A 27,430-nucleotide genomic window follows, 5' to 3' on the forward strand; every position below is an offset into this window, starting at 1 on the left:
CACAGAGTATGCTGACATTCAAACATCTTTGCTTCCTTTTTTGAGTTGCCTCTCTAATTCTGACCTGAGGAGGCTCCTGTATCTGAAGAGGCTTTCCTACCCAATCCCTGGATACCAAGTACCTAAGTAATGCTTAAATATTACTGAGCTGAAAAATAGTATATGCTTTCTGGTAAAGCCTCTGCAGATGATGACGTGCATAATTCAATAAAACAACTAAGGTTAGACTCACTCCACTGCTGTACAAGTTTGTTTTAATACATGAACAATTCACTTGAAACTAGTAGATTTCAACAAAGCCTTATTTCTCCTCATCCCAACCCTGGGAAAGATCCCATGCTCTGCACCAATTTCCATTGCACTCCGCTTGCCAAAATGAATGTTAAATCATTCAAACAATCAATAACCTTATTCAGAGGCAATTAGCCATCCATAAAATCAATATAAGATACAGTTCAGATATAAAAATCATAAACAATACAAATCATAATACCAACTCAAAGTGTATGCCTAATTATAGAATAAAAACACAGAAGTAAAAGGGACGTTTAAATATATCAATATTAAAAGGAAAGGTGAGCAGCAGTTAATAGTTAAAAATAGAAAGATAGTACAATCATATCTAGGAGAATTATTTGGCAGCATTCGTGCATACCTTCTGTAACACATTTGGCTGAGATACAGCAAGACTTGAGTAGAGAAGGAGAACAAAAACCTCCCTACCTACCCTAGCAAACACGCTTACGTCTTTTTAATTATAGGAGCATGAGACTACAATAAATTATTTTTACTTAAAACATATCTTACCACCCAGTATAACACCATAAAAAAATTCAGACTATGTCTCATTACTCTAGAAGAGCTACGGTAATTTTCTTTCTGGCACACAAAACAACCCACAAGAAATGTGCCAAACTGCAGCAAATCTCCAAGGAAGACAGAGACTGTTGGTATAAATACACAGGTGGCATTGTATAAAGTACAGGTGTCTTATAGTTGGTACAATGTAGCGCTTCCTCTCATAATTATAAAGTTGACAACAAAGCACCACATGTATGGTGTTTTGTACCATTGCATCATAACAAGGACATGTAGATAACTTTGTAGACCAGTCATTCATATTTGGAAAACCGACCAATCGATGAAATGTGCCCAATCTTAAATGAGTCAAGACACACCTATGCTTTGCATTTAAAACTGCTTTAATATAAGGTTGCATATCAAAAGTGGTTAAAATCATTTGATTTTTTTAAACAAATTTCAGATTTATGACTAAGATTCTCTAGATATGTCATGGCTTCATTTTTTAAAGAATCTAAATTCCTAAGGTCTATTGTTTCAGGTTCTCCGACTACTCAGGGTGGCCCAAATCATTACAGAAGTGTTGACTGTAAACAATCCATGGTATACACTAGTATAAGCTTGAATTAAGACAATCCCTAATTATAACACGATGTAAGTTGGCATGTTAAGTCCATACTTTGTGCCATAGTAGGATGGGCTGGACCATGATCAGATCTGTGATGAATGAGGCTTTAAGCTCAGCCTGGCCTATGTGTACTGGAGTGGTTTTAGCAGTGGCAAAAAGATACCTGACAAACTCATTCTCTACCATTTGTTTGTCACTACATTTCTTGTGTCCACACATACTAGCAATGTAGAGTGCAACACTAAGACATTTACCTTTATAAATTGACACCATTAGCTCTGGTGCTTTAGACCCTAGTCATCTGGCAAACCCTCTAAGTGCCACATAGGCTTTACTAAATTGTAGCTTCCTATTGGAAATGGCTCTATTCCAGAAGCACTCTTTATCAAATAAAATCCCCAAATAGGAAAACCTTTTGGTAAAGCCTCTAGATGTGCCATGTATTTTTAGATCTTCACACTTAGCGGTGTTCCACCCACATTTCATAACAAAGGTTTTTAATTGATTTACTAGAAAACTAAGGTCTTGCATATATTCAGCAAAAGTTTTAAGCAGCATCTGAAGAGGAAGTGGAGTATGTGTCAGAAGGACAGCATTGTCATCATAGAGAGGGGCCGGTACAGGGAGAGTTCCTACTTGCAGGAGATTTTTAGAAGATGCAGTAAGGACCGCATCTACAAGATTATACATAGGGAGAACAGGAAGGGGGCTAGGACACAGCCCTGCCTTACCCCACTCTGCCCCCTAAAGGAATCAGTACATTCCCCTCTAATACCATATCTAACGCTTGCTTTACATCTCAAGTATAGATCCCTCAGAAAACTGATAATTAATGTCACTACCCCCAGGTCTTTCATGATTGTCTACAGTTTAGCATGTATTACGCAGTCAAAAGCTGAAGAGAGGTCAACAAAGACCAGGCAAATGTTCCCCTCCTTAATCTTTACATACTTTCCAAGTAGCATACTTAAGTTGAGACTCTGCTCTATTGTTCCAAACCCAGGACAAAATCCATACTGTAGATATGAGAGGATATTATGTGTGTCCGCCCAGTCTTGCAATCTATTCAAAATATTATGACCTACAATCTTCACCAAGGAATCAAGTAGAGGAATCATAGATCTCCCTTTTTATAAATAGTACAATAATTTATTTGGTCCATGTTGGTAGACACCCAGCTATGCAGGATGCCCTGTTTGCTAAAGTCAATAGGGCGCCCTACATAGCAATGTTAGCTTTATACAGATCTACAGGGGTTTCATCTGGACCTGAGGGATTACTACTTTTGCTAGCCAATATTTCATTGTTGACTTCCTCCATACTAAAGGAGACCACAGTTGTAGTCTGTGAGGAGTCTGCTATTAACATCTGACTATGTGCTTGCCACATTAGGTAGCGAATAAATGCTAGTAAAATGATTTATCCAGTATTCTTCCATAATGGCCACCTTGATCCTGGGAACCTCATCTGCTGTCAATGGTGCAGAATTGATTACTCTCCAGAAAGCTCTATTGTACTTACTAGCACATCGTTCACATAAGGATTCCCAAGCCATCTCCCTTAATTGTAACTTCCTCAGCTTCACCGCCTTCTTATAGTCAATTCTACAAATCTTAAAGTCAAGGTCTCATCCTAGGCATTTATGTAGAGTCTCCTTCGACCATTTATGGGCCCTAGTGCATGTCGTATTGAACCAACCCTTTTTCTCCTGTCTTGCTTTTCTTTTTACAACTGAGAGATTCTCCTTCACCCCGTGCGATTGACAGAAAAGCTTTAATGGTATTGTTAGGCGCTATTGAGTCATCTAAACAGGTGTTAAAGGCCTCTCTGTTACTAGCTATCAGTTGCTTAAGAAACCCCTTCAGAACAATCTGTGTCCATTGCAGGGTATACCCATTGAGACTAACTTGATTTCCTGCTTAAAGAATAGATTTGATAACAATGTAATGCTCAGTGGATAATGATCACTTAATGAAATTGAATGAGAAAGAAATTGAAATGCCTGAGCAGCCCCCATATCAGGTAATAAAATATATGCTAAAAAATGCTAAGTGTGTTTCTCATATTAAAAGTGCACTAAGTGGTGCATAAGGAGAGGAGATCTCATTTGCAAAAGCAAGGTCAAATTTAAATGGTAGTTTATTCATCTTATGCCCAGAAACATTATGGTTAAATTGGGTTTGGTCATCATCGTCTGCATTTGTCATACCACACATCTTTCCTGACTATACATAACACAAGTGTAAATTAAAATCTCCTCCCCATAAAATAATAGTATACTTAGCATTATTCATTTCAATATAGTCCAATTCCTCATTCAATTTCTACAGAGTATCTATGATTGCTTGCAAGGGGGCGTTATTATAAAAATTAATTATAACTAGCTTGGCTGGAACAGATGAGTCACATAGTATTAATTGATAATGAGGATTATGTGTTACCAAGGAGATGTAGGTAAATTGTAAACTATTAGATGAATGTGCACAATCCATCTTTTGATCTACCATGTAAAGATGGAATGGCAAGGGTGAAATATATTCTATACCCATTCACGTGGAAGGGCTCTGTAAGCCAGGTCCTTTGCAGTCATATATCGGCCCGATGACAAAATACCAGATATAACTGAAAAGATTGCCTTCCTCCACTCAAACCTGCTGATAAAGGGCCCAGTGAGGGCAGGTCAGACGTAGCAAAATACCATGCAGGTGAGATTTTACAATCAAGGGAGATGGCCCTGCCCCGTCTCCTCCTGTCGCTGACGGGTGCAGGATGGGCTCGCCCATGTCCCGGATTTTGACCAGGGGAGTCCCGAGCCGCAGACCCGCAAAGTGAATTTAAGCACCTCCGGGTACAAGGATAGTGCGGCACGACAGAGTGAGTCTAGGGAGTATAGTACTCCTCCCCGGTGCAAGCTCATGAATGCAGGCTTCGCGGGACTCGTGAAGTGAATTTAAGTGCCTCGAAGCGCAGGCTTAGTGCAGCGAGACTGATGGAGTCTGGGGAGTATACTCCTCCTTCCCGGTGCAAGCTCACGAATGGGGGCTTCCTGAGCCACAGGACCCGTGAAGTAAATTTAAATGCCTCTGGGTGCAAGGTAGTGTTGGGAGACGGAAGGATTCTGGGGGGTGTAGTCCTCCTCCCCGGTGCAGGCTCACGAATATGGACTACCCACCCTGCAGGACCTGCAGAGTGAATTTGAGTGCCTTTGGGCACAAGGATAGTGCAATAAGACAGATGGAGTCTGGGGAGTGTTATTTTACCCGGTGCTGGCTTACGAATGCTGGCTTCCCATGCCACAGGACCCGCAAAGTGAATATACACACCTCCAGGTGCAAGGATTGTGCGGCGAGACAGAGGGAGTCTGGGTGGGTGCAGTCGTCCTCCCTTGTTCAGTCTCATGAATTCAAGCATCCCGCATCCCGAGACCCGCAAATTGATTTTAAGCGCCTCCGGGCGCAAGGATTGGTCAGCCAGTCAGAGGGAGTCTGGGGAGTGTAATCCTCCTCTCTGGTGCAGGCTCAAAAATGCCTAAATTATTAGGCAAGACTCTGGTCAACAGACTTAACCAGTGCTTTATCCAATGAATATCACATTGCACCTGGTGTGTACTTCATGGATCCCTTAATGCACTCTCTAGTTCTTTGTGAAAGAAGACGTCTAGCCCAGGGAAAGGTGTAACACTCTAACTATATACTGTGAAAGTCTTCTACCAGTCGTAAGAGACTACATATTATAAGTCTGGAAAATGTGTGAATGGGCCAAGAATTTGTCTGAAAAACAAAATGGTTGCATAATTGTAAGTAGAATTCTCAAGTGATGTTTTGAGATTAAAAAAGTTCCATGTTGCGACATAATTGGTAATATTTTAATCTAGAGTATTGGTTACATCACACTAGATATATTATCTAACCAAAGTTTGGAGACAAGTAACAATGAAAAATGGTGAGCCATTGATTTGAAATCAATAAATGTCACAAGTTTAAGGTGGAAGTGAAGAACCTGATTGCAAATACATTGTTAAATAATAATATTAATATTTAACATGCAGCTGAGAACAGCTAGGCATTCTAGATAAAACACAGCTATCCTCGTAGACTGATGCACATTATGCAAAAGGTAGACAAATATATTTTCACAACAGGCATATGCCTCTGAGAGGCTGGGTTTAGTATTTACCTGTAGCAGTTGAATGAACCCCCCCTAGAGCTTAGCAATAAAGGAGGCTGATGTGGTGTAGCAATAGGCTGACATGGGACTGACTCTGCCCCTGCTCTAAAATTCTTTCAGCTGCCCAGGTCTTTTGTATAAACTGAACATTCCTGATCATTGCCTATTTCACCTCTGATTAGCCACCTGGTCATTCGTCCAAAAGCTAACGGTTAGTGCGTAGGCCACATTTCTAAAACTAGACAAGCACCATCTTGTACTAATCACATAAGCGCATTGCTTGAGCACTAGCACATGCATAGGCTTCATCTTGACCAATAACTACAATTGTATTTTTCGGAGCTCAACTACTGACAGCATGGAACGGCAAGGGACTGGGATATGATATTTTTTTGGCAGTGTTCCTCAAGGTTGCTCCTGTACTGGGAAGAATATGCTGTTTTTCTGACGTTATTGATTGTACCAGGAGAGAGCTGTTACATGTTTATTGAATACACAAATGGATTTCTTGCTTGAGGAGCAGGTTGCTGGGTAATTTTCTGCTGCTGGGAAAGGCTGTATATATTAGTTCATAGAGTGTATGTGTGAGACATTGCAATAGCATCAGCACGGTGTGTGTCATTAAGCTGAATACACTCCCAAAGAACAATCCTGCTAATTAATTTTTAGCTAAGTACTGAGCATGGGGGGGGGTGAGTAGCGCCTGAGGGAAATGGCTACCAGTTCCTGACTCTCCTGGGATGGTTGGGACAAGGGCAGACCTGACGATGTTCTTACCGCCTGCAAGGTCTCCAGAATGGGAGCATAGTCAACCCTGATGTCGCTGCCCATGACGGGGTGCTCCTGACTCGCCGCAATCCAATGTAAGCAGCTTCTTTCACCATTTGCGCATCAGAGTGGTTCCATTTTTTGAACGGCCACCATTTTGTATTACGCTCCACCGGATACCTGTCATGGACCTCCCTGGCAATGAAAACGCGACCCACCAGCCTCAATTCACTCTGTTTTTCAGCAGGTGGTTATTGTTCCCCCTAAATATGTCCAGGATTCTTTCACTCTTATTTTTCTGCACTAATATTCCCCTGCGTTTCTCTGCCTGATGTAAACTACAAAGGCTTTACTTTCTCCTCAGCTTCTGGCAGCAAGTCTGAACAGCCTTAAGATATCAATCTCTTTTCATTATTCTTTGTCTCCCCTCTGCACCTGCTCCATTTCACTTGTGCAAGGGATAGTCGCACATTGTGCCATTTACCAGCAGGTTGAAATCTATCTCATAATAACTGCAACATCTACTTGAGTTTATATTGCATAATGTAATGCTGTACCCCTTTCATATTTGACTAGCGAGGTTCGTTACTACTGCAATTCCGTGGAATCCTCAACACTTAACATCTGTTTTGGTTAATAACTGCCTCCTCTTCATTCAGAAGCTGCTGTACTTGCTTTTCCTCATCCAGGTACTTGGTTTATTTAAATCAAGTTTTACTTCATTCTCAGGACTGTATTCAGCATATACTGCTCTGCGATGGATAACTTAGGAAATGCCTCACCTAAGTGTGGCGCGTCATCCCCCGTTACAGGTTCATTGAATACCGACAAAAAGCCAAGCAAGCGTCTAAAGCAAGATCCTCCTTCTCCTCCCAAACAACACTCTTCAGTCTCTTTGGATATAATATTGGAGGAAATCAGAGGTCTTCAACCCTTTGTGGAAGTAACTAGCTCAAAACTACAAATATTAACTAACAATTTGTCAAGTTTGGAGAACAGAGTTACCACAGTGGAACATAGCATTGAATCTCTTTCTTCATCTCACGTCAAAATGGAGGCTCTTCACTCTCAAGTATCGACACTCCAAAAACAAGTTGAAAATCGACGCAACAACCTCTGTATTTATGGATTACCTGAAGGCTCAGAAGGTTCAGACCCAATCAACTTCTTCAAATCTTTTCTTCCAAAGATCCTTAATTTACCGCAGGATACACTTCTCAACATTCAAAGAGCCCACCATTTTGGCCCTGTTTCTTCAGTGAGCGCTCCCACTGGGCAGAAATCAAGGGGCTTTATCCTGTATTTTTTAGAATACACTGACTTGCTTAAGGTCTTGTCTGCAGCCAGAGCAATCAATCACATTACCTGGTCAGGCAATCCTCAGTTTTTCTCTCAGGACTACTCCAAACCCAGTTTCGAAAGAACACAGGGACTTTCTAGCAATGAGACCACATCTTCACTCATATTGGTGCACAATATGGTCTTTTTCATCCTGGTCTATTCAAGGTGACCATCAGCAACAAGACTACTACATATGAAGATCCCATAAAGCTGAAAAGTTTACTTAATTCCTGTCACACTGAGTGCAGAACAAATAGTTGTTCTTGATTTAGTCTTGCTTGAGTTTTTTACTCTTGTTTTTTCTTTGTTTTTTCTTTGTTAAAAATCTTTCCTTAAGTAATATTGATTGCAGATGCTATTTCTTTACTAAATCGTGTGGTATGTTTATTAACCCTCCTTCTCCCTTGCAGGTTTTATTTGCTTGTTGTATTTCCTCCATGTTCTTCTGCTCATTGGGTTTGTCTACCTTCCCGTCTTCCCACTTGGAGTCTGGATTCGTCCCCCCACTTTACATATGTCTTGGATTTTTTGTTAATATGTAATTTGTTTTCTGTACTTTTTCTCACACCAATTATTTCTTCTTACTCATATTATTTGTCTTTTCTCTACTTCTTCATTTCATTTCTTGTTTTCCTAGTGCCTACCCTTCCCTAACCTTTTTTTTTCTCTTTTTACTCCTTATCACTTTATCATATTTCTCTTTCCTGATTTTTTTCCTTCTACTTTTCCTTTTCTTATTGACTGGTTTTCATAATGTTCAACTTCGTACCTATTATATGTTCTATATTTGAAAATAGTGATGCTATCATTGGTTCAAATGAAGTTACATTTTTCTTGCTTTACATATGTTGTTAAAAATTGTTACTTTGACTGTCAGAGGCTTAAATTCTCCCATTAATAGACAGCGAGTTCCCTCACATTAATCTAAGATGGATGTCAACATAGCTTTGCTAAAAGAGTCTCATCTTACAGAAAGCAATAATTGAAGCTCAAAAGGAGTTGGGGTGGTGAAATATTTTTCTCACCAGAGGATGGAAAAAGAAATGGTGTTATAACCTTAGTCGATAAAGCATTGCATACCAAACATATCTCACAGGAATCAGACAGTGAAGGTAGATGGTTGTTTACTAATCTATTGATTGGGAAAGCACCCATATCTTTATTTAACATATATGCTCCAAGAAATGATGATGTCTCTTTTTGGTCCCGCATTTCCCATACTCAATGTATCAATTTAGATTCTGTATGAATTTCCCGATTCATGTCCTTATGTAGGTACAATTCATATTGCCCTTATATAGGCATAGAAATCCAGTCCTTATTTAGGCATAGCCCATGCTACCCAAATACAGACATGGCTACATACATCCGTTCATCTATGTCACAATGATTTCTTGGAAAACCAGACTCTTAAACCGTTAGGGACATCCCCTTGCTTGAATATTGATTTCACCAAGAAACTCATTATTATGCATGAACATCTTTTCCTCAGCGGTTCATTCATGATGTTCATATGCCCAACTCCTACGTCAATACTGGCATTCCTAAACGCCCTCAAGGTATAAATACACCTTAACTTGCTATGGCAAAGCACGGTGTGGTTCGGTGCAGTTCGACTACCTACTTGCACGATGCAGCTTGCCACATCAAGTACTAAAGGAAGCCAACTCCCCAACTGACGCACTGACCAGAAGATGTCATCCTACTGCCGAGAATCCAGCTCCAGTGTTTCTGACTCCCCTTGTGGGGTGTTAGGAAATCGAGTCCCGGGAAAGAGATACCAAACTCTCTCATTCTAAGGTATGGAGATGATTAGAACCTAGAGAAATCTTTGGCAATTCTTGGCAAAACTAAAAGCTCATACTAGACCCAGGTTAGGTTAACTGGGGTAGGCATATTTTAGAAGAACCAGTTGAGTATTTTAGCCTGTGTTATTTAAGTATGCATTGTTATATAGGTCATAGCAACAGACCATGCTATTACAGTATTATTACATATTACTGTTTATGCTGTACGCAATATACTTCGCATTCAGTCTTACAATTGTAGCAGTTCATATCTCTTGCATGAGAAAGAAGACTGTCCAATAAACCCTTTTTATTGAAACGCCCGTCTTTCTATTTCTGTGCAACTCTATGAAACAAAGCATGCACGATTGACTGAGTGAAACAGTTATCTATTGTTTCCATGACTCTGAAGATATTGTTCCAACTCTAAGGGAAAAAAAGTTGTTTGTTTCTGTGGTTGTCAGAGACTAATCCCTTCTTGTTCATTGAAGAAAGTTTCTAGAGACATCTGAGTTAGCTGGCACACACAATTAAGTGTAATGTACTCAATAGAGACAAACTGACCTCAGAACTATGTCAAAACTATAGTGTATATTATTCCATTGCGCAGAGCGTATTAGGGATATAGGAACTACACTACAATAGTTTCCCTTAATCAACTTCGGAATAGGGTGAAAAATGTAGCCAATTGTTTGAAAAAAGTCTTGGCGTGGATGGAGGGCTCTTATTTACAACTAAATGGAGAAAACATTGACCTGATGTTTCTGGGTAAACCTCTCCCATTAGGCCCCACCTCTCTATGGCCTAAATGCCTGGGCAGCATACCCCCTCTCAAAGAACAAATAAATACCTTGGGAGTCTGGCTCGATCAAAAGCTAGACATGAAGGTGCAAGCCCAGAAGGTAGCAGGGAGCTGCTATGGACTACTCAAGATGGTTAGGAAAGTCCTCTCCCTACTGCCCTTCAATGCAAAGAAATTGCTGGTCCAAGCCCTAATCCTCTCTTGCTTGGACTATACAAATGCCCTTTATTTGGGATCCCCGCGATCTACAATAAAGAAACTTCAGATGGTGCAGAATTGTGCAGCACGATTGCTTCTACATACCCCCACAGAGAATCTGCATGAGCCTCTATAGCCTCTCTACATTGTTTGCCAATTGCGGAGAGGATCCTGTTCAAATCACTTTGCATCACCCATAAGATTATGTCTTCTAAAGGCCTGCCCATCTTACAGTCCATTATCTCCCCATACCATCCCAGCAGAGCCCTACGCTCAGAAAATAAACAGATGGCAATAGTACCTAGAATATATAGGGCTAGAAGTGGGGGCAGACTATTCCCCTACATTGCCTCCAATTGGTGGACACTAAGCATGGGCGGATTTTGCGGATCCACGATTCACGGATTTGCGGATTTGCGGATCGTGGATCCGCAAAATCCGCGAATTTTGCGGATTGCCGACCGGCGGATTTGGGCGGGGCTTCCATGCGACCGATCAGACCAGCAGATGAAGATACAGAAGCTCCTGGTCACAGGAACAGCACTGGGATTGTGCTCGTGAAAGTCAAGGATGCATAGGCCTCTATCCAGCATCACAGCTGATTTCGACGGTAGATTTGGGAAGAAGGCACACCTGCCCAGCCTTGACAACGCTCACGATTGTTTTTTGGCTGATGAATGAGTCACTGCATTTGAGCTTCAACTAGTTCCAGCAACCATGTGTGTGTTACTGTGCGATCTCCCCGAGGGGCGCAGGGGTCCCTTGGTTGAGCTGTCCATCATTGTGGGTCAATGGCGGGAAGACGGTGCACACAGCGAGTGTGTGGGCGGGGACAAACGGGCGGGGCTTCCATGCGAGTGCACATGCCTCTTGTCTGTATAAAAGGTCAGAGACCGATCAGACCAGTAGATGAAGATACAGAAGCTCCTGGTCACAGGAACAGCACTGTGATTGTGCTCGTGAAAGTCAAGGATGCATAGGCCTCTATCCAGCATCACAGCTGATTTCGACGGTAGATTTGGGAAGAAGGCACACCTGCCCAGCCTTGACAACGCTCACGATTGTTTTTTGGCTGATGAATGAGTCACTGCATTTGAGCTTCAACTAGTTCCAGCAACCATGTGTGTGTTACTGTGCGATCGCCCCGAGGGGCGCAGGGGTCCCTTGGTTGAGCTGTCCATCATTGTGGGTCAATGGCGGGAGGACGGTGCACAGCGTGAGTGTGTGGGCGGGGGTTCCAAAGGGTCTGGGCCCCATCAGAGCAGCAGATGAAGAGACAGCACACCAGCCTGGCCTGTTCTAATTATTTTACGATGGCGCCGGCAAGCTGCCAGCGCCATCCTAAAATAGTTACTAAATTAGCTTCAACAGGAAGCTCTAATAGATAAAATCGAGCACCTGCTTTGTTTTATCTATTAGAGCTTCCTGTTGTAGCTAACTTAGTAACTATTTTAGGATGGCGCTGGCAGCTTGCCGGCGCCATCGTAAATTAGTTACAACAGGCCAGGCAGGCTTGAACTTTTGCCCCCGAAATCCGCCGCTCGCGGATTTGCGGATTCGCGGTAAATTCGCGGGAGTTCGCGGATCGCGAATTTACCGAAAATCCGCAAAATCCGCGAGCGGAGCGGATTTTGCGCTCATGCTTAGTGGACACTCTTCCAAAGCACATTCATCTAGAAGAAACCATCTGTCTTTCTGCAGACAGCTGAAAAGTTCTTGTTCCTGGCCATCTAAAGCCTCTCACTGGGTAGGTTCGGTTTCCAGTGCTGGGAGACCTTAGGGTAGCCATGTGCTTTATCAATACCATTTTCATTTCATTTCTTTTCTTTCATGCAGAGAAAGCTTTTGAAAGAGTTTCATGGCCATTTATTTTTCAGGCCCTCAAATGGTTTGGATTTGGCCACAAAATGATTTCCCTAATCGCTTTATTCTTACTTCCCTCTTAAAAGAGGAGTATGTCAGGGTTGCCCTCTGTCACCTTTTCTTTTTAATTTAGCGTTTGAACCTTTTGTATCTAAAATTCGGCAAAACCACTCTATTACAGGTTTCACATCGGAATCCAAGCATATTAAATTGGCAGCTTATGCGGACGACATATTAGCCTTCCTCTCTCCACCACATTCTTCACTCCCTTCTTCTTTATGGGAGGATGAAGCTTAATGGTTTAGTATCTGGTTACAAACTTAGGGGCCGATTATGATGGAGGATTTTCCGCATCCTCCGGGCCGGCGGAAGCCACCGCCGGCCCGGAGGATGCGGAAAATCCTCTGCGGACCTACCAAAGACCCACCGCCACATTAGGATGGCTGGTGGGTCCTGGTTTCCGTCCGCAGCTATTCTGCCGCGGTTGGCTTACAACCGCGGCGGAAAAGCACTAATATGGTGACGGTGTCTCTTAGACACCGTCAGCCAAATTAGGATGCCCGAAAAGAAATGCTTTTCCACGGCGGGTTTTCCGCCGTGGAAAAGCATACGGAGCGTCACTGCGGGGGCCCGTTGCGGGCCCCCTGGGTGAAGGGGGGGTGGGGGGTGCACAAGGTGGGTACCTATGGTACCCCCCTGCATTTGTATGCATTAATCGGCAGGCACCGCGCAGTGCCTGCAGCTTGCTGCATACAAATGCAATGTATGCATTTTTAACATTGCGGCGGGTGCAGCTTGAAGCTGCACCCGCCGCAATGTTAAAGATTGAGGATGTGACCGCCACTCTAGCGGTCACATCCTAATCTGCACAGAGGGACCGTCGCAGCCCCTGCGGACGGTCCCTTCTACTCTATGGTGGCGGACGGACTCAGGTCCGTCCGTCATCATAATCGGCCCCTAAATACTGACAAATGTGAGGTATTGCCCTTAACCAAATATATATTTAAGGAAGATTTTCAGATCTCTAGTTTTACATGGAACCCTAAGCATATAAAATACCTTGGATTATGGTTCTCTCCCTCCATAGTAACATCCATTTGTCTAAATTTAGATAACTGCATAGATAAATTAAAAACGCTCATTGAACAATGGCACCCGCTCCATCTCTCTTGGTGGGGACGCTTAGACACCATTAATATGATGCTTAAACCCCAAAAATACTTTACATCATTTCTATACCATTATCTATACCAGTTACATGTTTTCATAAGATTAATTCTATACTAATATAATTTTTCTGGAATAACAAAAAAGTCGAAAATGGCACTGCAGAAACTAACAAGACCAAAGTCAGAAGGAGGTATACATTTTCCCCATTTTTCCAATTATCATAGAGCATTTGGATTTCTGATAATTTTCCTAACAACCCATTATGGGTTGATCTTGAAGCTTCATTTATGACACCCTTTACATTTCAAGAATATCTTTCTTTTACTTGCAAACCACAAAAAAAAAGCTATACACCAATAATCAAAGACTCATGTAAAATATTACAGGCCACTCTTCCTCTGGTTCCATATGATTTTGACACCTTTCTAAATTCCACAATTTGGCACAAAAAATATATAGCTGTTAAAAATACACCTATATACTGGGAAGTATGGAGAAATAAATGTTTAATTTGGTATCACCAGTTATTTGAAGTAGACACTATCAAAGACCTATATCGCCCACCTCCTTTCTTTCAGCATAAATTTTCAATACGGCAAACTACGATACTTGAATCTTGCGCCCAGTTTTCACAAACACTCTCTTCGACTCCCCATACTGACTGCAATTGGGATAGTCTTTTACATGTTCATCCTAAAGCCTCTACCATGTATTTCTGTCTAATACAATCCTTCATAAATCCTCCATAAACAGAGACAAATCCAGGATAGAACTCTCCTGGGAGACTGACTTGGGCATTAATTGGCCTGTATCCCTATGGAATAAAATATGGCTAAAAATAAGGAAATCATCTAGAGCTGCAAGTACCACGCAAGACATTTTCTTCATTTATAACAGGCTGCTTCTTACACCCGCACATTTACATAGGATACATACTGCTACTCCCAGTACATGCTGGACTTGTTCTCATGACAATGCTGAATTAAAACATACGTCATTCACATGTCCATATGTATTAACGTTTTTGGAACCGGTTTGGTCTCAAATTAACACTATACTCATACTACAGCTCCCCATTCCTTCATTAATATTATCCTAGGCAGCTTGCCCACTGATTGGAAGAAAAGACATTCGCATACGCAAATCACAGATCTGCTATTAGCAGTTGCTTTTCAACAGATAACAAAGAATTGGAAGGTCACCTCTAAATTATAATTTCTTGCCTGGTGGTATGCTATTTGTCATAATCATAGATTAGGCATGACTCTAGTACATCCAATATCGTATCACACAATTACTAGATGATAGTGCAAAAAAATTCTTCACACCCCAACCTTCACTACAAGAAGTTACTAAGCCTCCTTGACTTCCTCTTTATTGTATTGCCACTGCTTAATATCTCATTTCAGTAATATCTATGTGTTAACACATTAAAATAGTATCATATCCTCCTTTTGTTTTGTGTCAAATTTAATATGAACCAAGTTTGCTTTACCTTCCAGGTATATATGTCTATGAATGTATTCTTTTTCTCACTCCTAATGTAACCATGTATCAACAATATCCCTTATTTCATTTCCCTCACCTATGAAGTTTTGTTCTGACCATTTGTACGAAGTTTTGTTGTTTATTTGCTACCCTTAATTAAACTTACTCTTGAACCTTAAAAAAAAGAACTGAGCATAGACATGATACCATGAGGATCCCTTTAACTATCCAGCACCTACCAAATTTGAACTCAGTGATTATAGTCTGGCAGCGTTTCACAGTCTTGCTGCACTTCACCAGTTTACCAGAGCAGTCCTCGCTGACTCTGTCCTTGCAGACACGACACTTAATAGCAGTTCCTAAAAAATATAATAATAATGATAATAATAATGCAACATACAATAATAATAACAACAACAACAATAATAATAATAATAATAATAATAATAATAATAATATTAATAATAATAATAATAATAATAATGCTGAGACATAAAATGCACTTTGATAAAAGTTTTCCATCAAATATCCCAGTGTATGAGTCATACTTTTAAATGGATTGATATCTTCCCTTTGTCAGGTGGATCAGGATTTCAATGCATGACCTGTGCACAGTCTCATCTGGTCTGTCACTTCCTTCACTGTCCTCTTTATATTTTGTTTACAGGGGTGGGTGGATTTGAGATTTTCCCTTAGAAGTCCCAGTATGCGCAATTTTCCCATGGATGGCAATGAAGAGGAGAAGGGTAGCCCGGGGATGCCCCAGCTCAGGCAAATGCTTTCAATTTAATTTAAAGTGTTTTTATTTCATTTTAAATCAATTGTTAATGGGGGGTGGGAGGCAGGTGGCGGCTAACTTTGCTCTGCCGCGGAGTGTTTGGAGATTTGCCTACTCCGCGTTCTCTGCATAACTCAGAGTAGGCAAATCTCTGACACACCACAACCGGAGCGGAGTATTCCACACACTCCGCAGGAGGAGTGGAGTTATCTACCCACGGTTAATATAAACGTTTCTGGTATACCATATATCATGAGTAATGTTGGTTGTAGCCTTTGGAGTAATTCATTAATTGTCTAATGGTGGGTCCTGACCCCACGTGGACACAATGTGGCCAGTGGATAAGATGTGCAGATGACCGGCTTTGGGAGTGGGTGATCACTGATGTGCTAGGGCCTGATTGGCTATGTGTTCCAAACTCAGGTGGCATCTGACTTTTTATGGTGTTTTAGGAACATGCATACCCCCTCTGACAATGTGTCATTTCTTAGGGTATTTTCTCTTGACCCTTGTAATGTTGCTGCACCTATCCATGGGATTGATGAAGAGTTTCCTGCTTGAGCATTTGCCTGCCAGCTATGCATCCTCTCCCCTATTACATCCCAATCAGCAATTTTGTGCCTTATTCTCAGGTCCTGCTTGACTACATATTTGTGAGTTGAGGTTGATGTGTAGTTCACAGGCGGTGATTCCCTTGATAAGGATGATATTTCATTGTTATTGATGTATACATCTTTTTCCATATTAACAGTATTTGTAGAGCAATCCAGAACTAGTACTCTTTAATTCCCTAATGGCTGCTACATCGATCTGACATGATAGAGGGTTTACTCAACAATTCTTTATGCAAAACTGGGTCAGCAAAGAAAGCTCCTAGGTAACCCAATCTATGAAGGGGTGGTGTTTCTGGAGCCATGGAATGCCTAGTATAGCCTTGAGTTTTGTTGCATGGTTTAAATTAAACTAGATCTTTGTGGTTTTAGTAATTGGGACTGAAGCAATGCACTGCCATCAATAGTTTTAACCAATTCAGAACTTGGTATAGGAAGAAGCGTTATGCCTGACTTTTGAGCGGCAGCAATGTTCATAATATTCTTGGTGGCACCAATGTGTCATTTATTAGGGTATTTTCTCTTTACCCTTGTGATGTTGCGGCACCTATCCATGGGATTAGTGAAGAGTTTCCTGCTTGAGCATTTGCCTGCCAGCTATGCATCCTCTCACCTCTGACATCCCAATCAGCAATTTTGTGCCTTATTCTCAGGTCCTGCTTGACTACATATTTGTGAGTTGAGGTTGATGTGTAGTTCACAGGCGGTGATTCCGTTGATAAGGATGACACTTCATTTTTATTGATGAATACATCTATTTCCATATTAACAGTATTTGTGGAGCAATCCAGAACTAGTACTCTTTAATTCTCTAATGGCTGCTACATCGATCTGATATGATAGAGGGTTTACTCAACAATTCTTTATGCAAAACTGGGTCAGCAAAGAAAATTCCTAGGTAACACATTCTTTGATGGGGTTGTGTTTCTGGAGCCATGGAATGCCTAGTATAGCCTTGAGTTTTGTTGCATGGTTTAAATTAAACTAGATCTTTGTGGTTTTAGTAATTGGGACTAAATCAATGCACTGCTATCAATAGTTTTAACCAATTCAGAACTTGGTATAGGAAGTGTTATGCCTGACTTTTGAGCGGCAGCAATGTTCATAATATTCTTGGTGGTACCAGGGTGTGCAAAGAGCTCACGCGGAATGAAGATGGCATCTCAATCCCATCCCACCTGTGCTGAGAGATACAGTTGTCTATAATCCTTTTGAGAACTAGTTCCGGCAAAAGAATGGGAGACATCTGGAGGCTTTGTACCCAAACAACTAGTCCCCACCTTCGTCGGGTGCTTGCCATAGTCAAGCTTACTGCTGAAGAGCACCTGGGTGACTGTTCTCCTTGACTCGGTGGAGATCCACTTGAAAATCCTCTGAAGCAGGCAGAGACTGTGGAAGCAGGTGGATGAGACAGCATTGATTTCACTGATAATTGAGAGCGAGGAGTCGAGGATGATGCCCAGGTTGCATTTGTGGGTGGTGGCTATGAGAGGGTTCTCAGCACTGTAAGCCAACAGGAGTCATCCCAATCAGAGGGTGTGGTATCTAGGATATCAGAAACATCAGCTGATAGCACACTCATCCTAGAGCTAACAAAATTGGGTCCAATAATCCTGTGGTGGACGGACACCCTGCCCCAGACCAGGAGCAGGCATAAGGTTCATCTTGTAAGAATCAAAATGTATTAAAAAAACTGATTTTACTCGAACACCAAACCTTTTCAAAGATACCGGGGACAGTTTAAAAATATCTCTCCCCAAAAGCTGGCTTCGTAAAGATTGCCAGTCACATCCGGATCCAGGTATTCAATTTTAAATAAAGTCCTAGAGGCCATAAAGCTGTTAAATAAAGGCCTAGAGTACGTGCCAACACAACCCCTTCAAGTTCAGGATAGAGTTTTTTGAATTAATAAGAAAGATCAAACTCAAAAAAGTCTTTGTGGACAAAAGTGAGGACCCTCCATCTGTTTTTTCGACCAATTTACATTGCTTCTCACAGTTTTACCCCCCAAGTTCCTCTGTGGGACCGGAAGTATTGGTCTTTGAACAATTGGTACTCCAAGATATCGCCTCATTGGAACAGTCGGAGAGTCAATATACTTTTCTTAACATGAGCCAGACTGACTGGCAAGTGATAAAATCATTACAAGACAATGGGACAATAACTATAAAACCGACCATTAAATGCCAAGAATTATGAAGCTGAGGTCCTCATATAACTTAGGGAATGCGCCAATTACCAACATTTGCCGCTTGACCCCACAGGTGAACATCAAGACCTGATCGTGGCAAAAGTGGTAAATGCCAAAGAGAAGAAGTGGATCACTCACAAAGTAGCAGATTTCCTTATTAATCCGAAACCTAGGACTTTTTACATGCTGCTGAAAATTCATGAAGCAAAATGTCCACCGGGTCATCCAATTGTGTCGGGGATCCAGTCATTACTGGAGTCGTTATCAGAGTTTGCCAATTTCTTCTTGAGAGAATCTGTTATAACTCAACCCTCCTTTGTCTGGGATACCACTAATATCCTAAATATCTTGGGCACCATGGAGTTTGCTCCTGAGCATCAATTGTTGGTGGCAATAGACATTGAATCCCTGTATACTACAATACGTCAAGATGCCATGCTGGTGGTCTTTTGCCTCATTCATGAAGTCCTTGAATTTCGGTGTAAATTGTTCTAAGTCCCATATTATGATCATGGGGGCCAAGCCAAATAAAAGTAAGAGCCAATATTGTTAGGGGAACAATCTAACATGGGTAACATCATTCGCATATCTGGGCGTGTTATTTGATGAAAGGGGCACCTGGATCCCACAAATGCAGGCCAAAAGAAATATAATGGCAAGATAAACTATTGCTGTCCTAGATTTTGCCCGTAGATTGAGTTCTAAACCCATACAAGCTATGTTAAATATCAACAGGGCTAAATGCCTTGATATTGCGAGGTAGCAGAAAAGTAATTTTTTAGAAATTTGCAATCCGTACCATCATCGACATCCACCTATATTAAACATCAAGAAATGGGCATAGGTTTCATAACAGATATTATAGGAATGGCCACTTTGCTCAAATGGATAAGTATTTGGACAAATCCAGAGTTCGAGATGAATCACGTTATTATTCATGATTGTTTAACTATTGATTTGGACATTTACTTAGGGAGACCTGAGGTCTTTAGCTCTCCGGAGAAACTGCTTAAAGCTGAAATACTGTGGGCTAAACATATGTAGGTTCAGATATCCCAAAGTGACAGAGAGCTGAAAGAATTAAGAAAAAACCCTTGTTCGGGCTCACCAGTTGATATGCACATCATTAACTATTGAGACATATTAAACCATAGTGTCTGACCAACATCATCGTTTTTTATTGGATTGATTCAGATTAAATCAATTTCACTTGCTTTTTGCCGAACCTAAGGGATGGAAAAAGCTGGAGGACCTCAATGTATGTACCTGCGACAATTTTTCAACTCAGTACTCCATGCATTTTGTTTTATTTTGTGAATATGTTTTGCACATTCATAATCGGTTTTTAATACCGATTCTAAAAGGAAAAGGTTTTACTCTGGCAAGACCGGCTTTTATTTATTTGCACATGTTAAATAATCTGTGTGAAATGTTTAATATAGCTAGCTTTTTAACCGCAGCTGTCAGGGTAAAGAGGAAAGGAAGATCTGCTAATAATGCGAATCACCTTTTCTTTTTTAATGTGTATACTGATGAATTAATTATGGCATTGATATATTGTGATGATTATGATCCTTTAATATTCTTGGAAAATATTTTATTGTGCATTTTGTAGTATGTTTTTATGTTTTTAACTAACCGAATAAAGTTAATTTGACTGACTAACTGACACAAACACTTTCTGTGCATTATTGCACATGTTATGTATGTTTCTTTCTTTTTATTCACCTCTAAAAATTCTAAATATTTATGACAGTAGTTCGCTTTCTTCATGGTTGTGAAAGACACCAATGATGAAAACGTGAGAAGACTGGTGAGTACCAACCAGCAGCTCCCCTGGTGATGCTTACATGAGGTACTTTCTGAACTTCACCACAAGTTTTCATCTTGTTTGCACTCACAAGAGGATTTGCCATTTAGTGGTTTGACAGACAGTTGAAATTGAACACCTAGATCTGGATGTCACTGGCATTCTTTACCAAGCCAGCCTGTGGGCAGAGATAATATTAAACTGCCCCTGGTATCTTTGAAAATGGTTGGTGTTCGAGTATAATCAGGTTTTTTATAAATTTTGATTTATTGAGCGCAACCTGATTGTTATTTCCCTCTCATGTTACTTTTTGTGTATGATTTTCTTGTTAGAATCCTAGTTCCCCCTTGACAGTGCAAAGAGGAAGTGTACCCTACAGCCTTGTCAGACCAAGTATTGGTATGGATAGGCAGAATGGTCAAGATGGTGGGAATCAGAATGAGAAAACTCACTACCTCTAACCGAGTGAGCCGTCAAATGATTTCCAAGATGAACTTTTGTAAACTTCAATATCTGATCCAAAATCAGGACGCTCTAAAGGTTTGCAGATCTTCCCATCTCAATGCTTCTCACAGCTGATCTGTGACAATTTAAGTAATTTATTAAAGGAGAACAAGCAGGGACCCCAATAGAAGCTCTCGTACCTTGGTAGACCAGAATGATAGGAGATGCTGGCAACATATTCACAAGGCCCACCACAAGGAAAAACTCCGGTAGCTGTCTTTCATGGTTGTAAGTATGGTCCGGCCTCAGCCCCAGGACAGGTGTAAACCCTGGCGATAACAAAGCACTGACTATGGACAGTATATAGAGCTCCCTCTTGAACACAGTGCTGCTGTCAGTAGATGAACTCCAATATTAATCAAATAAAATTGATATTCAGCTGTCACTGCTAAACACCCTGGCTATATTTGTAGCCAGCATTGACAAGAAGATATGGGACCTAAATTTGTTCATCAAATGGGCAACTTATGTGATCAAAGCAAGAGCCCAAGATTCTTTGAAGCTCACCGCAAGTGGAATAAAGCAATAATGCTGAGCCACATGGTATGCTAGTCACTTTAGGAAGCTGCTCTTCACAAAATCCTTGCTGATCAACTGTGGGAGTACCGGCCCTACATATACTGATTAACTGGGAACAACAACCGAGGGGGGCATCAACCCAGTGAGCATCCTGGAACCTAAATCCAGCTCAATGCAAAAATGGATCCAAAGGCGAAAAAAGGTGAAAACACAACTAGGTAATCTCAAGGAAACTGGGCATTTACCCCCCCCCCCCTTAAACCAGCAACCAGATAAACAGAGGATGTACGTCTGGATTTGGCCAACCAACCAATGGACGCATCAGCACATGTCAGTCTATATGTCTCCGGGTCAGGCACCTGGATCATCATATAGATCATGCCATGGAGAAGGAAGTTAGGCCCAAACTTCAAAAGCAGTTGAGAGAAGAAAAAAAACAACTCAGTAGTGCAACACCGTAGCAGCTTCACTGACCCTCAGATAAGTGATTCACCTTTGGTTAGAGTTTTAACAGCAAAAACTCAGCAAAAAACATCAGGCAAAAATCTGTTATCAGTATTGAGGGACACCAGGTCAGAATGTGTGTATAGTACAGAGTCGGCTTATGGCTGGACATTGTCTTCCTTCCCCACGATTCCAATGGTTGGCAACATTGACTCTGACGCTGCTCTACTATCAATCTTAAGCAAAAAGTCACCATTCATAATAGGGGCCATCTGGTCAGGAGGTGGGCCCAGCACAGAGTTGGCTGATGCCTGGTTAGCAACTACCTTGCCCATTGCTCCAATGTCTGGCAACATAGAATTGGGCACTGGTCTGCAAACTATCTCAGGGAAAATGCAATTTCCAACCACTCGCACAACAGGTTTAAGCCCATGCCGAGTATAGAGTCGGCTGACGCTGGTACAGTATTTGTCAGTCAGTCAGAATATCTTTATTCGACTTATTCAAAGTCATACAAAGAAGAAAACGATAAAACATTTCATACAAGGCTTTTTCCTTCCTTTTCCTTAAAAACAATAATATAAATATACAATTTAAGAAAGTATTATACACAGTTAAAAAGTATTACATTCATAAAATGAACATACATGATAAAACATTTACTTTAAGGCGAAATTTGGCATACAGCTTTCGCCCTTGAGGCGGCTACCAGAAAATTAGCTATGCAAAAAGTGATGCGCGGATTAGACATTAATTGTAAAAAGAGCAGAGCCGGTCTCACTTGAGTGAAGCCGGCCTCTTTCAGAATAGGGAACAAATATTTTTTTCTCTGCTCTATGTACAACCCACAAAACATAACAAAATGCATTGTGTCCTGCACAGAGAACTGGTCAAAGCAACAGGGAGGGGCTAAGTCCGGCTTCTGCCAGCTTTTAAAAGAACCTAGATAAAAGTGTAACAAGTTAAATCTAAACTTAGTTAATAAAAACCTGTGAAAGGGGATTGTAACAAAACTAAGATAGGATGCAAGTGAGGATGAGCTAACCAGAAGGCAATGTTCCCTTACTGATGGTTTCACCAATTCACGTTCCTCTCGGCATGCTTCCTTCCTTTCCCTAAAAGACTTTTTTATAAAGTCAATATCTTGTGCCTTGATATTCTCTGGAGAGGAAATAAGCTCCGGACGTCCCAGGTCTGTGAATGTTTTAGCTAAGTAAGCCAACCATGGGATATTATTACATTTGTCCAGAGACAGCACATCGTGCATGATTTTATGATTCAGTGGAAGTTCCTCGTTCATCCACATTTTCAGCCAAAGGATCAGAGGGGACATGCTCAATGTATCTGACAGATACGGTAGGCCCACTTCTTTGTGGATAGAGTAAGTTGGGGCTGACTGTGGTACAGAAAGCAGGATTCTGATGAATCTGTTCTCTGCTCTCTGTATTAGATCTAAATTTACATACCCCCAAAGAACGGAACCATATAGCGCAATGGCCACAGGTTTACACTTATAGATTTTTAAGAGGGCTTCCATAGGCCTAGCCCCTAACTTGCCAGCAAAGCCCAAGAGAGCTGATGACGATCTAATTACAGCTAATCTCTTTGCTCTTATCTGTGGCCCCCAGGACCCTTTCTGGTCAAACAGTACACCTAAATAGGGGAATGTGGATACCTTAGAGACGAGGTCCCCCCTGCAGTAGAATGTTTTATGTCTTTTTTTATTGCACTCGCGCCCCATTACCATTGTGTGTGACTTAGATACATTTACCTTAAGGTCCAGACGCTCCATGAATGAACCGAAGGCGTCCAGCAGTTGCTGGAGGCCGACACCCGTGCGAGCAATCAGCACAGCGTCATCCGCATACAGAAGTGCCGGAATTTGGGCACCTCCTGCATACGGGACGTCGGCCTCCTGCCCCCGCAGGTGTGCGCCCAGGCCATTGATGTAGATGATAAAGAGCAAGGGGGCCAGTATACAGCCTTGCCGTACCCCCTTTAGGGATTTAAATAGGGGCGTACATCTGCCATCATTAGTTACACGTACAGCTGTGAAGAGCTCCTGGTGCAGAGTGGCCATAAACGCAACCAGGGCTTCATCAATGCCCATCTCCAACAGGATCAACCACAACTTTGATCTATTGACCAAGTCAAAGGCCGAGGAGAGATCCATGAATGCAAGAAACACGGACCCCTCCTTGGCCACAGTATATTTGGAGATAAGCAAATGCAAATTAACGCACTGTTCAATGGTCCCTTTTTTTTCTCTAAAGCCATATTGTATCTCGCCAAGCCCGCCACAGCTCTCCACATTCTCCCTCAATCTAGATAGAAGGACTCAGCCTAAGATTTTTACAGTTGAGTCCAAGAGGGATATAGGCCTATAACAGGCAGGATCATCCCGCTGGCCTTTATTTTTAAAAATAGGAACGATAGTGGATGTAGCCCATGAGGCGGGGACTGGATTACCATTAGCTGCATTAAACACATTTGTCAAAACCTCTGCCCACAGTTTTGGTGAATACATAAAAAAGTCAGCAGGGACGCCATCAGGGCCAGGTGCCTTGTGCTTTGTAGTGTCCAGAATAGCTTTTTCCACTTCTTGGGGGTTAAAAAGGATGGGGCGGGGGGCTGCAATGCCCAACGGGACGTCTTTAATTTCTTCATCCTCATCCCCGTAAACATTTTTAAAGTGGGACAGCCATTTTTCGTCGGGGATCACGCAGTCCATGGGTTCATTGTTCTCATCTGAAAATAAAGGCTGTTTAATGATCTCCCAAAATCTCCTACTGTCCTTCAACACTGCCGTTGAAAGGAGATTTTCCCATGCTTCGCGTTTGATGGTGTCCTTACGCTTCTTTATAGCTAACTTGTAGATTTTCCTTAATCTGGTAATGTCTTCTTTTACCCTAGGGATATTTTTTAGGGCTGCCAGCAGTGATCTGTGGGCATTTGAGCATGCTGAGTCAAACCAGCGCATGGTTCCAGGGGTTCCCTTTTTTGGCTTGACTAAAAGATCCTTAGACACCTGGTCACATATTACCTCAAATGCCTCTACTATTTCTTTGCCCTGCGCGCAAGGTTTTTTACAGATCTCTACCTTATCTTTGATTTTAGGAATTTTTTTTGCATAAAATTCTTCCGGGATCACTTTGGCCCATTTCACTCGCCTATCTTGATCAGTAGTCCTCAAGGGGTGGGCAGGTTTTACTGTTATTGGGGGTGCTCCCATCTGGGCTCCCCAGGCCACTTCAAGTACTACCAGATTATGGTCGCTAAAGTGTATTTGTACTGTGCGATAATCCATAGTCCGGTTTAGAATACCTTGTGAGACAAAAATATAGTCTATTACTGTGCCTTGTTGGGCACCCATAAAAGTTGGCAGTCTCAAACCCCCGTCAGGTTCATGCAGATCAAAATTAGCAAGTAGTTCTTCTAGCTCCTCCCCCTCTGTAGAATGTTCAAAGTGGGGTCCCTGTGGACCCACATCCCCATCATCATGGCTACTTCCCATACAGGCTAGGTTACACAAATGAATATTAAAATCGCCTAATAAAATGAACTCAAAAACATACTTGATATTCTGGCTTACTGTTTTTAAAATGCTATCTAATTTAGCAACATTGCAACCTCTATAGTCACTATTCCCAGAATTATAGAAGTTTATGTATATGGTCCTGCTGGCGTTGTTAATCACCCTTTCAACCATTAGGATGTTGTGGGAATCGGTGCTAATCTGCCTATAACTTCCCTTTAAGTCTAAAGAGAACAAGATTACAAGGCCTCCCTTAGCTCTTCCCATGCGACTGGGGACAGCTGGCTTAGTAAAACTAGTGAACCCATCCCACCAAAGATTGGTGGATGTATCCCAGGTTTCTTGGAGAGCAATAATATGATGGTTTAAGACAAAACTTGACCAAGCCTTGTCCTGTCGTTTGGCGTTTAGGCCTGCTACGTTCCAGCTTATAATCTTGCAGGAATCAGTGGGTTTCTTAGATTCTTGGTTCCCCACCAGAGCCCCTACAACTGATCGTGGCGATTGTGTCCCCTCATTAATTCCCACTTCCAAAAGACTCTGTGAATTATCGCTGACCAGGCTCTGATTTACGCAATCCTCCGGCCAGTTTAGTGTAAGAAAATGGTCACAATCTGATGTAACTTGACCCTCTATCGCTACCTTGCGGGTGGACTGGCTAGGATCTTGACCATTGATGTGTTGACCTCTCTTGGATGGTGGCATATTCAGAGCATCAGATGCCAAATCAATTCTGTCTGTGAGTCAATCACAGTCATTTAAGTTAGATAAAGGGCCATACCTGTTCCCCATTCCAAATCCCCAATCAAAAGGGGTAGCTACCTGGCCCCATCCACTGGCTGTTGTGTTCCACATGGAACGTGGGGTATTTGGGTGTGTCATAGACTGATCGTTTCCCATCCGGGATATAAACCCATTACCAAGACCTCTATGGTCATATCCCTGTAGGCCGGGACCCCAACCATTTGTAGTGGGACCATGTACCATAACTGTTCTGGCATTTCGCTCGATCGGGTAATTAAATCTTCCTGTCTCATAATTGATCGTAGGTTGAAAACGGTCATTATTGTATCGAGGTCTGGTATCCCCTCCCCAGCTAATGGTATTTATGTGTCTCTTAGGTCTGGGGATGTTGGGGAAGGTAGAAAACTGAATTTCATTATAAAAGAATTTTAGGGTGAGGGGAATTATAGAACCACTTCGTCGTTGGGGTGGGAAGATATTGGACAGGATATTTGGGAGTACCTCTGTGTTAGCGAAGTTTAAAATTACACAGTCCCCCTTAAACTTTTTGGGCTTGTTCCCAATCCATGATACCCTCCTTGTCATACCAACATCCCCCGCTAATTGATCTGACCCTTGATATGCCATATGCATGTTGTTGGTGAGCCAGTGTAACGCTTTATCCTTTAGACCTTGGTTAGATTCTGTTTTATCTTCTGATAGAGCAGGGACGTTTGCCAATACGAGGACTACTGGTGAGGCTTCCAGGATGAATTGGGCTGAGTCATCCTCTTGTTGCAATCCTGCTGGGGCGACAGATGGGACAATAGAGGAGTCTCCTACTATTTCCTGACTAGGCGCAGGTAGTGATGGCAATGATGGTAGCTGCCCTTGTGGGATAGTCTGTGTTAAGCTTTCCATTGGGGAGTCCTCCGTATCCGTGTCCGCCAGTTTTGTGACGAGAGTAGATAGGTTCTCCACCTCTTCAGTCAGCTTACTTTGTGCCCCGCCCAGCTTTTTTACCTCAAAGGTTAGTTTGTCCAGTTTCCCGATCAAAGGCTTAATAATTGTCCTGATTTTCGTATCTATCATATCTTGAATCCTATTAAATAGATCATCATCAATTATGCGTCTTGACTCCACGTCGACATCAAGCTCCACATTTTTCCCTTCGCGTCTTGGTGGTGTGGCCAGCTTTTTCCTGCCTTGCTGTTCCCCCCACGCTTTGCCTGAAATTTTCTACAGGTTCTCACAGCTCGTGCAACAGGCAGCTGGGGTGATAGGACTTCATCTACCGTGTCT

The 27,430-nt window shown here is 41.9% G+C and overlaps 1 protein-coding gene across 1 annotated transcript in view; it reads right to left on the reverse strand.

Moving 5' to 3' along the window:
* Positions 1-27,220, reverse strand: part of LOC144769724 (uncharacterized) — a 175,322-nt gene extending 148,102 nt beyond the window's left edge. The window contains exons 1-2 of the mRNA XM_078653905.1: positions 26,737-27,220; positions 15,253-15,372 (exon numbers count right to left, since the gene is read on the reverse strand). Coding sequence (XP_078510031.1) covers positions 15,253-15,372; positions 26,737-27,220 — 604 coding nt within the window. The remainder of the gene's footprint in view (positions 1-15,252; positions 15,373-26,736) is intronic.
* Positions 27,221-27,430: the final 210 nt, after the last annotated feature.

Source organism: Lissotriton helveticus, chromosome 7 (assembly GCF_964261635.1).
Source record: "Lissotriton helveticus chromosome 7, aLisHel1.1, whole genome shotgun sequence".
NCBI lineage: Eukaryota > Metazoa > Chordata > Amphibia > Caudata > Salamandridae > Lissotriton > Lissotriton helveticus.